Source organism: Schistocerca cancellata, chromosome 2 (assembly GCF_023864275.1).
Source record: "Schistocerca cancellata isolate TAMUIC-IGC-003103 chromosome 2, iqSchCanc2.1, whole genome shotgun sequence".
NCBI classification, from domain to species: Eukaryota; Metazoa; Arthropoda; class Insecta; order Orthoptera; family Acrididae; genus Schistocerca; species Schistocerca cancellata.
In genome coordinates this window covers 971,670,153-971,684,303 of record NC_064627.1, presented here as the reverse complement: position 1 = coordinate 971,684,303, position 14,151 = coordinate 971,670,153, and the positions used below count along the sequence as shown (strand labels likewise).

The 14,151-nt window shown below is 43.3% G+C and overlaps 1 protein-coding gene across 7 annotated transcripts in view; it reads left to right on the top strand.

The window, feature by feature from the left end:
- The window catches only part of LOC126162936 (leukocyte elastase inhibitor-like), a 192,561-nt gene that overhangs the window by 81,413 nt on the left and 96,997 nt on the right, over positions 1-14,151 (top strand). Inside the window, exon 8 of one of the 7 annotated variants that reach the window (XM_049919763.1) lies at positions 3,588-3,901. The exons of the other annotated variants lie outside the window; for them this stretch is intronic. Within the exon in view, the coding sequence (XP_049775720.1) occupies positions 3,588-3,742 (155 nt within the window). The 3' untranslated portion in view covers positions 3,743-3,901. Of the gene's footprint in view, positions 1-3,587; positions 3,902-14,151 lie in introns of those variants that run through there. 7 annotated transcript variants of the gene reach the window in all.

The window sequence follows — 14,151 nt, the reverse complement described above, 5'->3', positions numbered from 1 at the left end:
ACCGAGGACACAAAGGATAGTGCCACTGCAGGGACTTATCTCTGGCACGCCTCCCGTGACACCCACATTCTCAACGTATTGTCCCGCACTACATTCGTAGTGCCCCCGCCCATTATACTCATTTCTCGCGGCGCGTTGCCGATTCCCGTAAGAGTTCGGGCACTTGTTGTGCGTCCGCACAGAAGAAGAAGATGGTCAAGTGGCCGGTGAGCCTTAACTGTATATATACTAAGATGGTATCTGTTATCGGACATGTCCGAAAGAACAGATACCATCTTAGTATACAGGGTGTTACAAACAGGTACGACCAAACTTTCAGGAAACATTCCTCACACATAAATAAAGAAAAGATGTTATGTAGGCATGTGTCCGGAAACTCTTAATTTCCATGTTAGAGCTCATTTTAGTTTCGTCAGTATGTACTGTACTTCCTCGATTCACCGCCAGTTGGCCCAATTGAAGGAAGGTAATGTTGGCTTCGGTGCTTGTGTTGACATGCGACTCATTGCTCTACTGTACTAGCATCAAGCACATCAGTACGTATCATCAACAGGTTAGTGTTCATCACGAACGTGGTTTTGCAGTCAGTGCAATATTTACAAATGCGGAGTTGGCAGATGCCCATTTGATGTATGGATTAGCACGGGGCAATAGCAGTGGCGCGGTACGTTTGTATCGAGACAGATTTCCAGAACGAGGGTGTCCCGACAGGAAGACGTTCGAAGCAATTGATCGGCGTCTTAGGGAGCACGGAACATTCCAGCCTATGACTCGCCACTGGGGAAGACCTAGAACGACGAGGACACCTGCAATGGACGAGGCAATTCTTCGTGCAGTTGACGATAACCCTAATGTCAGCGTCAGAGAAGTTGCTGCTGTTCAAGGTAACGTTGACCACGTCACTGTATGCAGAGTGCTACGGGAGAACCAGTTGTTTCCGTACCATGTACAGCGTGTGCAGGCACTATCAGCAGCTGATTGGCCTCCACGGGTACACTTCTGCGAATGGTTCATCCAACAATGTGTCAATCCGCATTTCAGTGCAAATGTTCTCTTTACGGATGAGGCTTCATTTCAACGTGATCAAATTGTAAATTTTCTCAATCAACATGTGTGGGCGGACGAGAATCCGCACGCAATTGTGCAATCACGTCATCAACACAGATTTTCTGTGAACGTTTGGGCAGGCATTGTTGGTGATGTCTTGATTGGGCCCCATGTTCTTCCACATACGCTCAATGGATCACATTATCATGATTTCATACGGGATACTCTACCTGTGCTGCTAGAACATGTGCCTTTACAATTACGACACAACATGTGGTTCATGCACGATGGAGCTCCTGCACATTTCAGTCGAAGTGTTCGTACGCTTCTCAACAACAGATTCGGTGACCGATGGATTGGTAGAGGCGGACCAATTCCATGGCCTCCACGCTCTCCTGACCTCAACCCTCTTGACTTTAATTTATGGGGGCATTTGAAAGCTCTTGTCTACGCAACCCCGGTACCGAATGTAGAGACTCCTCGTGCTCGTATTATGGACGGCTGTGATACAATACGCCATTCTCCAGTGCTGCATCATTGCATCAGGGATTCCATGCGACGGAGGGTGGATGCATGTATCCTCGCTAACGGAGGACATTTTGAACATTTCCTGTAACAAAGTGTTTGAAGCCACGCTGGTACGTTCTTTTGCTGTGTGTTTCCATTCCATGATTACTGTGATTTGAAGAGAAGTAATAAAATGAGCTCTAACATGGAAAGTAAGCGTTTCCGGACACCTGTCCACATAACATATTTTCTTTCTTTGTGTGTGAGGAATGTTTCCTGAAAGTTTGGTCGTACCTTTTTGTAACACCCTTTATATACAATAAAAGAAATGATAGTAAATAAGTATCTGAGTACCTGCCGTTGCCCGTCTATGTATTTATTCCAGTCGTGCATTAGTCCATCTCATTCTTCCCCTCTCCCCCCCCCCCATCTCTCTGACAATCTCCTCTTTCGCCCTCTCTCTGTCCCACTCTTCCAACCCCTCTCTCGGGCCACCACTTCCACCCTCTACCTCTGACCATCTCTGCCTGCCCTTTTCTCTGTCCATCTCTTACTAACACTATCTGTCCATCTGCTCCTCGACCTCTGTCCATCTACTCCTTCCCCCTCTGTCCATCTCCTCCTCCCCTCTTATTCCATCACCTCGATACCCCCTCTTTGCCCATCATATACCTCCCTCCGTCCATCCATCTCCTCTTCCACCTTGTCTCTGTCCAATTCCTTCTACCTCTCTCCATGTCCGTCTCCTCCTACCCCTTCCACTGTTAATCAATTCGTCCCTCTTCTTTCTCTGTCCACTATCTCGTCTTTCCATTCCCTGTTCAGCTCCGCCCAGGCATCAAACGTCTCCAACCTGGTCAAATGTTCACACTCCAGTGCTTTCGCAACGCCCGGCGGCTGTAATCTCATACAGAGCGGGGCATCCTCGCGTACACAGTTTATTGTCTTAATAAAATATCTATAACTAAAAATAAAATAAATTTTACAGCATTGTGAGGAAAATGTACGCCGTAGAGTTAAAACAACAAAAGCGTAAAAATGTCAGCTAAGAACACATTAAATCTCACAAGGGGAAGGCCTCAGACACGGCCAACCGATTCGGCTCAAATTTGGCAGGTCGCTTGTGTACAACTTAAAACGAAGGACTCTAAGATATTTTGGGTCAACAGCCCCGTGTTTTTGAGAAAATCGCCCCTAAAGGTTATGACGAGCAACCGATTCAAAATTGGCGGGATCGATAGATAATTGTAAATAGAGCATTTTTCATCATCAGGTATGGGTCCGCAAACGCATACTTTTCCAGAAATCGAGGAAAGAAACTTTTACAACTGCTGTTCTGTAACCACATGGTAACCGTTTCTCGTCGACAGCACCCATATCGCCGGCACGGTAGCTCAGCGTGTTCGGTCAGAGGGTTAGCTGCCCTCTGTAATAACAAAAAAGGAAAAAAAAACTGAGTTACTTGATCCACAACGAACTTAAACGGATGTATTACGACGTCCGCCCCGACCAGATGCAACGAACGAAAGCGAACAAAGTGAGATTAAAAAAAAAAAAAAGATAGCGCAACGGCCAAGGTAAATGGCTGGTAATCGGAGAACCCGCGCTCGAATCTCGAAGAAACCTAGAGGATGTTCTTCTTTTCGTTTGTATTTTTTCATATCTCAATTGATAGGGATAGGAGGGTTAATAAGGTAATTAAATCAATAAGGAATGATGATAATAAGGTAGGCAAATAAATTTCCCAAACCTCTTGGGATAGTCAACAACCAAAATGTTACTCCAGGTCATTTTACAGTGGTTCTTCCAGTCACTGTTACTCGTCATAACCTTTAGGGGTGATTTTCTCAAAATTGCGGGGGTGTTGACCCAAAATATCTTAGAGTCCTTTGTTTTAAGTTGTACACAAGCGACCTGCCAAATTTGAGCCGAATCGGTTGGCCGTGTCTGAGGCCTTCCGCTTGTCAGTGTTCTGATATCATGCAGATTATGCTGCAATGAACGAAAACATCACGTGATACATTCTTTTGCAGCTGTGTTGGTTGCCGGTACGACCTCCCTTCAAACTGGGGGGCCACGACCCATCATCTTCAAAGCGGATCACCCATTCGTGTTCCTCATACTGGACCAGCAGACGAAAACTGTGCTGTTCGCGGGACGATACTCGGAGCCCCCGTCCACATCCTGATGTGAACACATTGCCTAGCGTAAAGCGAGCAGCACGTTGGATATTTGCACCGTATCACACCCATTTGAAGGAAACTGTTTTATAAAACGATCGCTCTTTACTGTATGAATTTGTTTTGAAAGACAGGCCTATCCTCAAAATAAATATAAATTACGAGTACTTTTGTGTTATTTTTTTCCACATTAAAGTTACTTTAATTGAAAATCAAGGTACACTTGTTTTCCTTGTAACACTTGTCCCACTTATGGTGGCGTCCTCAGTTTCATGATCTGACATATATCGTAGCTTTGCGGCCGTATGATCTTCGTGCCACCATAGCCATCCGATAAACTAATCTAGGAGCAAGTCGAGCGTCGATTGGTCTGTAAAGGGTGAAAAATGTTTTTTATATAGTATTGTGCTGTATTACAACTACGGTGCGATAAGTTTGGTCCAATACAAAAATGACGTAGTGAATGATACGATTAGCGGTAGAAATAGTAGAGTAACAAACACAAATGAATGAGAAGTCGTTCTCATTTTCTGTTTGCTTTTTGGTGTGCACATAATTAGAACCGCACGTCGCTCAGTGTTAGGTCGTTGTATATTTTACATCTTTACAAAATATAAATTGGCACAAATCTGAAATACAGAGAAGTCTTGATAGCACAATTCTTTATCAAGCCTTACGCGTTTCAAAATCTCATCATCAGATTGAAGCTGTGCGGGGTGTACAAGAAAATCGATAGCAAATACTTACATAAATACGAATCTAAGTATACCAGTACATTTAGTATCATACTTACGTTAAACTCAAACTTCAGAACAATAGTGAATACAATACAAATCTCATTTCATATATGCATATTTGACACCGCTGTTGTCTATTCGAATAGAACCAGTGCCAAACTGAGTGTGACGAGTAAGCTATCAAAGACGTAACGAAGGCCAGTGGGTGGCGCTAGTATGAACCGTAGAAAGCAAGTCAAAGAGTAGCTTAAAAAATTTCCTTGCACAGCGACTAAGTATATGTCACAGCATCGTGAGCAACTTGTCAAAAATAAATTTCTGCTACGTTTATCGAAGAAAAGCTCATATACTAACAGCATGAAATGTGCGTCGTTAGCTAACCTCGTGAACAACGTTACAGAGACTGCCTTTACCCAATAATCACAACAGAAGACAATTGCAACCAATAACTGGTGTGGTACGATATAAATATAAAACCGATATAAGTTTTCAGCCATCACCAAATAAAATTTTTCAGGAGTATCACCAAATGTAGTCATACTACAATAGACGAACATGTAATAAATGACATAACACAATCATTTAGATGAGCCGAGGTTAGTGGCAACAACTTAAAATAAAAACAAATGTGATGCAGTAAAAAGGGAGAATTTCTTTCGTTTTTTAAGTTAGTGTTAGATCGTATAACAGTCCAGCTGTTATCAGATTCCAACCATCACAAAAAAATGTTACATGCGTATGACCAACCGTAATCATTACACTAGTCGGACAAACAATAGATGTCATACAATATAACCATTTAGGTAAGTGTAGAGGAGTAGAGCTATTTACTAAAAAAAAAAAAAAAAAAAAAAAAAAAAAAAAAAAAAAAAAAAAAAAAAAAAAAAAGATACGAGAAGTTAAATTTGCTTTGCCCATAAAGTGGAATGCATGAGCGAGTTGTGATAAAACAGCAAAGTAAGTCAAATGAACGGCTTGGAGAATTATTATTGGCAAAATGCGAAGTATCGATGCACTACGCGTCGTCTGAAATTAAAGAAGCTGCACAGCGAGGCAGGTACAAGGTGTGTGGGTGCCTTCGAGAACAGTGGCTCCATCTCCTTGAGTCGAGTGAATCTGTAGAGGAAGATTGGCAAGACAGCAGCATCAGATGGTCCATGAAAATGGTGGCACCATCTAACAGGTTGGAATACAGTAAGGTATATTCAGCTATAATGGTTGCCAGTAAGTAAGTACGATAGTAACTGAAATGTCTATATGCTGGAATACTTAGACGCATACTTACGTACTTATCTGCCGTAGTTAATTTTCTTGTGGACTTCATTCCACAGCTACAGTCCAATGATAAGATTTAGAAACGCTTTCATAATAAAGAACTGTGAGATCAATACCTTTCTATGTTTCAGAGTTGTGCCAAATCTGAATGGTCACCTACCTCTACCATGGATGTACACATATCAAACAAAGTTTTGCATCACCTCGGTTCCGAGAGTTCCGAAACCAGTATAAAAATCTCCACCCTTTCTATTGCTAATGAAAAACACAAATATCATGCTGTACCACCATACAGCGTGACCCTCAGAGACGGTGGTCCAGACTGCTGTACAAACCGGTACCTCTAATACCCAATAGCACGTCCTCTTGCATTGATGATTGCCTGTATTCGTCGTGGTATACTATCCATAAGCTCATCAAGGCACTGTTGGTCCAGATTGACCTATTCCTCAACGGCGATTCGGCGTAGATCCCCCAGAGTGGTTGGAGGGTCACGTCGTCCATAAACAGACCTTTTCAAAATATACCAGGCATGTTCGATAAGGGTCATGTCTGGAGAACATGCTGGCCCCTCTAGTCGAGCGATGACGTTACCCTGAAGGAAGTCCTTCACAAGATGAGCACGATGTGGGCGCGAATTGTCGTCTATGAAGACGAATGCCTCGCCAATATGCTGCCGATATGGTTTCACTATCGATTGGAGGATGGTACTCACGTATCGTACAGCCGTTACGGTGCCTTCCATGACCACCAGCGGCGTACGTTACCCCACATAATGCCACCCCAAAACAGCAGGGAATCTCCACCTGTTTGCATTCGCTGGACAGCGTGTCTAGGGCGTTCATCCTGACCGGGTCGCCTCCAAACACGTCTGGTTGAAGGCATGTGCGACACTCATCGGTGAAGAGAACGTGATGCCAAACCTGAGCGGTCCAATCGGCATGTTCTTGGGCCCATCTGCACCGCGCTGCATGGTGACGTGGGTGCAAAGATGGATCTCGCCATTTACATCGGGAGTGAAGTTGCGCATCCTGCAGCCTATTGCCCACAGTTTGAGATGTAATACGACGTCTTGTGGCTGCACGAAAAGCATTATTCAATATGGTGGCGTTGCTGTCACGGTTCCTCCGAGCCATAATCGTAGGTAACGGTCATCCACTGCAGTAGTAGCACTTGGGCGGCCTGAGCGAGTCATGTCATCGACAGTTCCTCTCTCTCCTCCATGCCCGAACAACATCGCTTTGGTTCACACCGAGATGCCTGAATACTTCCCTTTGTTGAGAGCCCTTCCTGGCTTAAAGTAACGATGCGGACGCGATCGATCTGCGGTAATGACAGTCTAGGCATGGATGAACTACAGACAACACGAGCCTTGTACCCCCTTCCTGGTGGAATGACTGGAAGTGATCGGCTGTCGGACTCCCTCGTCTAACAGGCGCTGCTTATGCATGGTTGAGCGGGTTTAGTGATATCTCTGAACAGTCAAATGGACTGTGTCTGTGATACAATATCCGCAATCAACGTCTATCTTCAGGAGCTCTGGGAAACGGGGTGATGTATAACATTATCTGATGTCTGTATTTCTCCATCAAGTAAAGGATAATATACATTACAATTGAGGAGCACCGAAACAAAAGCCGATATATCCACTTTTGCTGTATTCGCGTGTTTGAGCTGCAGGAAAGAGATACATGCTGCCACAAAATAACTTTCAGCACAACGCGACATAAAGTGTTTTATTGTGTGTTTCTTCATTTTATAGCTTGTGGAGTCATGTAGAGATCACTATTTGTTACTTTCTGTACTAACAGCAACTGGGGATTTATCGGTTTTTGTTCCGGCGCTCCTCAATTTATAAGTAAGAAAAATTACTTGATCACGTATCGTCTGCGCTTTTATCTAACCGGCAATTACTCTAGTTGCAAGTGTAATTTACTTGCACAAACATAAGACGTTTTATGTAATTATTGTAATTCTGTAATCAATGGAACGTTCTTCAACACTATGAAAGACAAACGTTTTCTGTTGTTACTGATAAGCTTGAAAGTTGTTTATGAATAGCAGAAACATGTTTTATATACGATAGACGAAGAATCGAAGCGATTTTTGATATGTTTTTGTTTTGGGCTTTTTATACTACATTTTTGTACGAAATTGCCTTTTATTTTCACAAGTCCGTCTTGATCACACAGTTTTCTTACATTTTATTACCGGTTCCGGCAAACTGCCATCCTCAGATCTATTACAGAGATAAGTATTGTGTAAGCGACAGGTTCAATAAGTTAACGCTAAATCTAACAAATCTTAGTGATAGGTAAAATATAAAATTGTAAAATGTTTATAGCCACGTATATCTGCCATACATACGATTAAAATATCTGATGTAAATCATCGTCAAGTTACACGTGAGTACATGGTACGTGCTGGTAATACTCAGACTGCGTCTGGTATTTACACAAGAGACTAATGCCAGCAGAGGGCACTTTACCTAGAGCGCATATAATACCAGTGTCGCCAACGTGATGATTAAATTGCGGTATGCACAGTCATTAGTTAAACATTTATTTTTAAATTACTTGCCATAGCAAAACATTTATCTCAATTTGTGTTTTGGATGTTTTTGCCGACAGTTGAATATTGTTGCCAACTGTCGAATGTGAGTTTGTGATCTCTCTTGCATTCCTGTGTGTGTGTGTGTGTGTGTTTGTGTGTGTGTGTGTGTGTGTGTGTGTGTGTGTGTGTGTGCGTGTGTGTGCGTGCGTGTGTCTGTGTGTGTGTGTGTGTGTGTGTGTGTGTCTATGCGTGACTTCATATTTCTTTTAGTAACCATACGTATTATAAAAGTGAAAGGATAAATGTATGTATCTAGATAAATATGTAAGTTACACATCGCCTCCTAAACCACTGGATCGATGCCATCCAAACTTGATACACATGTCACATTGTAAAAAATCACTGTGGGGGTAAAAGCCACATACCTATCAAACGGGTGGTAGTGAAAAGGAAGTGCAGGTCACGACGCTTGAATACAGGTAATTTATTCATGCAGTAGTTGGGAACGAGAGCAATAAGTAATTTGCAACAAACTATACACATCAATTCGAACTTTTACGAAACTGTTTCTTGCTGACAACCCCCATAAAATGATGCAAGAAAAAAATGTTTATGGCTTACTACGTTTTCGCTCTTCATGCATTAAAACTGCCACATGAAGCATGAGGCTTTAATTTATCACATCTGCAGTACTAACTGTATTCGCGACATATTTTGCGCTACTGAAAGTATTAGCAAAATTATATCACTGTACAATAATTAGCTCGGGAGGTGTGACGTCAAATAATGAGAAACGAGGAAAACTGCATCGTCATGCATGATGTTGTAATTTATTACTTCTTTAGTACTAACTCGATTCGTAACACATTTCGTAGACAGTGTCATTGATGTACCTAGAAAATATACCGGCGTACGATACGTAATTCAGGAGATATGAGGTTCGCCGATGACACTGTAATTCTGTCAGAGACAGTAAAGGACCTGGAAGAGCAGTTGAACGGAATGGGCAGTCTCTCGAAAGGACGATATAAGATGATCATCAACAATAGTAAAATGAGGATAATGGAAGGTAGTCGAATTAAATAGCGTGATGTTTCGGGAATTAGATTAGGAAATGACACGCTTAAAGTAGTAAAGGAGTTTTGCTATTAGGGGAGCAAAATAACTGTTGATGGTCGAAGTAGAGAGGATATAAACTGTAGACTGGCAATGGCAAGGAAAGCGTTTCTGAAGAAGCGAAATTTGTTAACATCGAGTATAGATTTAAGTGTCAGGAAGTCGTTTCTGAAAGTATTTGTATGGAGTGTAGCCATGTATGGAAGTGAAACATGGACGATAAATAGTTTGGACAAGAAGAGAATAGAAGCTTTCGAAATGTGGTGCTACAGAAGAATGCTGAAGATTAGATGGGTGGATCACATAACTAATGAGGAGGTATTGAATAGGACTGGGGAGAAGAGGAGTTTGTGGCACAACTTGACAAGAAGAAGGGACCGGTTGGTAGGACATGTTCTGAGGCATCAAGGGATCACAAATTTAGCATTGGAGGGCAGCGTGGAGGGTAAAAATCGCAGAGGGCGACCAAGAGATGAATACACTAAACAGATTCAGAAGGATTTAGGTTGCAGTAAGCACTGGGAAATGAAGAAACTTGCACAGGATAGAGTAGCATGGAGAGCTGCATCAAACCAGTCTCAGGACTGAAGGCCACAACAACAACAACAACAGCTCATCGTATACCCCTGCAACGATTCCAACCGAATTTGCTACAATTATTAGTTACAATCTGAAAAAAATACTTTGGGGGTAAGAACCACAACCCTCTTGTTGAAGTATGGATGGTAACGTTGAGAGGGAAGGGGGGAGGATGAGATGGACAGAGATAGAAAATAGGAGGGGAGAGACAGAGGCAGGGGAGGAGGTGGGCAGAGAACGGAAAGAGGAGGTGTGGACAGAGAGAGTGGATGGAGAAGGAGATGAACTAATAGAAGACTGGAATAAATACATACGCGGGCAAGGCAAGGTACTGAGGTACTTTTTATATTATATTTCATTTTATTACGTTTAGCACACTTTGTGCCTGGTCGTTTATCACCGGTCCGTTCCCTCCAAAGGCTTTCTGAATACAGTAGTTAGACGGACACAAGGTGGTAATGATTAATATGATATTACACACAACAGAGGACGACTGGACAGCGAAAGCTTGTATCGATGAAAAAGGGGGTAGTCGCACATTACAGACAGGAAATTTTAGCTCCGTAGAAACACAGAAATTCACTACTGGCCATTAAAATTCCTACACCAAGAAGAAATGAAGATGATAAACGGGTATTCATTGGACGAATATATTATACTAGAACTGACATGTGATTACATTTTCACGCAGTTTGGGTGCATAGATACTGACAAATCAGTACCTAGAACAACCACCTCTGGCCGTAATAACGGCCTTGATACGCCTGGGCATTGAGTCAAACAGAGCTTGGATGGCGTGTACAGGTACAGCTGCCCATGCAGCTTCAACACGATACCACAGTTCATCAAGAGTAGTGACTGGCGTATTGTGACGAGCCAGTTGCTCGGCCACCATTGACCAGGCGTTTTAAATTGGTGAGAGATCTGGAGAATGTGCTGGCCAGGGCAGCAGTCGAACATTTTCTGCATCCAGAAAGGCCCCTAGAGGACCTGCAACATGCGGTCGTGCATTATCCTGATGAAATGTAGAATTTCGCAGGCATCGTATGAAGGGCAGAGCCACTGGTCGTAACACATCTGACATGTAACGTCCGCTGTTCAAAGTGCCGTCAGTGCGAACAAGAGGTGACCGAGACATGTAGCCAATGACATCCGATACCATCACGCCGGGTGATACGCCAGTATGGTGATGACGAATACACGCTTCCAATGTGCGTTCACCGCGATGTCGCCCAACACGGATGCGACCATCATTCTGCTGTAAACAGAACCTGGATTCATCCGAAAAATGACGTTTTGTCATTCGTGCACCCAGTTTCGTCGCTGAGTACATCATCGCAGGCGCTCCTGTCTGTCATGCAACGTCAAGGTTAACCGCAGCCATGGTCTCCGAGCCGATAGTCCATGCTGCTGTATACGTCGTCGAACTGTTCGTGCAGATGGTTGTTGTCTTGCAAACGTCCCCATCTGTTGATGCAGGGATCGAGACGTGGCTGCACAATCCGTTACAGCCATGCGGATAAGACGCCTGTTATCTTGTCTGCTAGTGAAACGATACCGTTGGGATGCAGCACGGCGTTCCGTATTACCCTCCTGAACCCACCGATTCTATATTCTGCTAACAATAATTGGATCTCGACCAACGCGGACAGCAATGTCGCGATACGATAAACCGCAATCGCGGTAGGCTACAGTCCGACCTTTATCAAAGTCGGAAACGTGATGGTACGCATTTCTCCTCCTTACACGAGGCATCACAACAACATTTCAGCAGGCAACGCCGGTCAACTGCTGTTTGTGTATGAGAAATCGGTTGGAAACTTCCCTCATGTCAGCACGTTGTGGGTGTCGTCAATGGCGCCAACCTTGTGTGAATGCTCTGAATAGCTAATCATTTGCATATCACAGCATCGTCTTCCTGTCTGTGAAATTTCAGGTCTGTAGCACGTCATCTTCGTGGTGTAGCATTTTTAATGGCCAGTAGGGTATAACAGACGATGAAACTGAGGGATCCGACGTACACCTGGAAAACATATTGCAGTCTTTTGATATGTTACAGGACCTTCATTAAACAGTACAGAAATAGATAACCTGATTCATTAAGAAAATTGCGCAGCTCCGTGTAGCTCCTCGCTGCACTTGCAAATATACAGCGTTAGACATTGCCCTGCTTGGGATTTCTCAAAATTGTGCGGTACTTGAAACTGTCCCATAGACCATTACCAGCGATGCATTGTGTGGAGCACGTGATGACAAAAATTGCTGATTCACTGCACCTACATTGGTGCCAAATCTATAAAGAGTGAGATTAAAGCAGTCCTTCGCTTTTTTTTAATGAATGACGAAAGTGAGCATTCATTCCCGATAAATTGTCAAAAATAACTGTTCTAGAATCAATTTATGACAGTGATTCTTAATATTGTTTTCGCTTTGCTCTATCACATCAAGATTTTTCATAATACAATTATACTTAAGTAATAGAAGTACAGATATTTAAATAGAAATTAAATCAAGGTCTTTATTTTTATAATTAATGGTTTAAGTATACATTACAAATGTTAGACACTGTTGTTTTAGCAACGTTATAAGTAATCCTTCACATTTAATTTTAAATCTTTCTCTTTTTTGTTTCTCTCAAAGAACCTTCAGCTTTGCCTCTCTCCAGCATCATACTTTCAGTCCATCTCACGTAATACATCTTCTCCATCCTGGTAATGTCCTGATGGAAGTGTTCACCTTGCTGTTCACTGTAACGTCCCAGGACATTCAGGGAAGTAGTCAGTACGTGAATGTAGAAACGGTACTTTTCACCTTACAGCCTAGCCTCTTGAAGCTTGCCGACATGGTTTTGAGAATTTGATGTTTATTACTCTCTAGCAACATATTTAAAGGCAGTCAATGTATCTTTTTCTGTAACATTCTTTGTACTCCCGAATTCGTGATCCCTCATTAGTTTGTGAATTTAAGGACTAAAGGAAATTCCACCTTTCAGTGCTATTTTACTGATGAAGAGAATTTTCACAGACATGCATTAATGCAGAACCCATCTGATGTAGAAATGAGTCATTGAACTCGGTATGATATGTAGCAGTGGAGCCCTTGTACACTGGTGTGTAAAACATGAGGACGAATACAAATTTGGCATCATGTGTCACATTCACGTGACATACCTCAATGAGACTTGGGCCTGATTAAGAAGAACGGCTACAGTATGGTAACAAAAGGTAACTGAAGGAAAGGCGCTATATAACGAACAAAAATGACTGTATTATTCAAAAGGAATAATTACACTTAAGTCCCCGCTATTCGTGATAGTCCGCTGTGCATTAAAAAGGCGTGACATGGTTCTTAATACGATGTGGGATCACACTCTACAGCGTGCTGCCTTGGCCACAAGGTTGGAGAGGCGTTCTTTTGGTAGGGCAATCCATTCCTCCATGCGTTGGACGTGTACGTGTTGTAATACGTCCCCCCAGCGCATCACATACCAGCTCGATCGGATTTAAACTGGGGGAATAGGCAGGCCAATCCATTCACCTAAAGAGCTAAACTCCGTCCGAACAGGCCTTCCAAAGCCCAACGGCATCGACCGGCCGCCGTGTCATCCTCTCAGCCCAGGGGCGTCACTGGATGCTAATACTGATGGGCAGGTTGTCAGCACACCGCTCTCTCTGCCGTTGTCAATTTTCGTGACCAGAGCCACTGCTTCTCAATCAAGTAGCTCCTCAGTTTGCCTCAGAAGGGCTGAGTACACCCCGCTTGTCAACAGGGCTCGGCAGACCGGATGGTCCCCCATCCAAGTGCTAGCGCAGTCGGACAGTGCTTAACTTTGCTGATCCGACGGAAACCGGTGTTACCACTGCGGCAAGGCCGTAATCCATTTACCTGCGCTGTTCGATTCGGCCACGCGTTGTCATCTATGAAGTCAGAGACGAATGAACCTTTCAAAATACGGACATGGAGAAAGAGCACAGTGTCAAAATAACATTGACTAGTGAGTGTAACGTGTCCGTTATCAACGATTTGGAGGTCATTATGCCCATGCAACAGTATGCCTTCCCACACCGTAGCACCTGGACTACCAAAACGATCATGTTCGACAATGTTCCATGGTGCGTTATGTGTTCCCGCATCTCTCCATATGAGGGAAAGTCCAG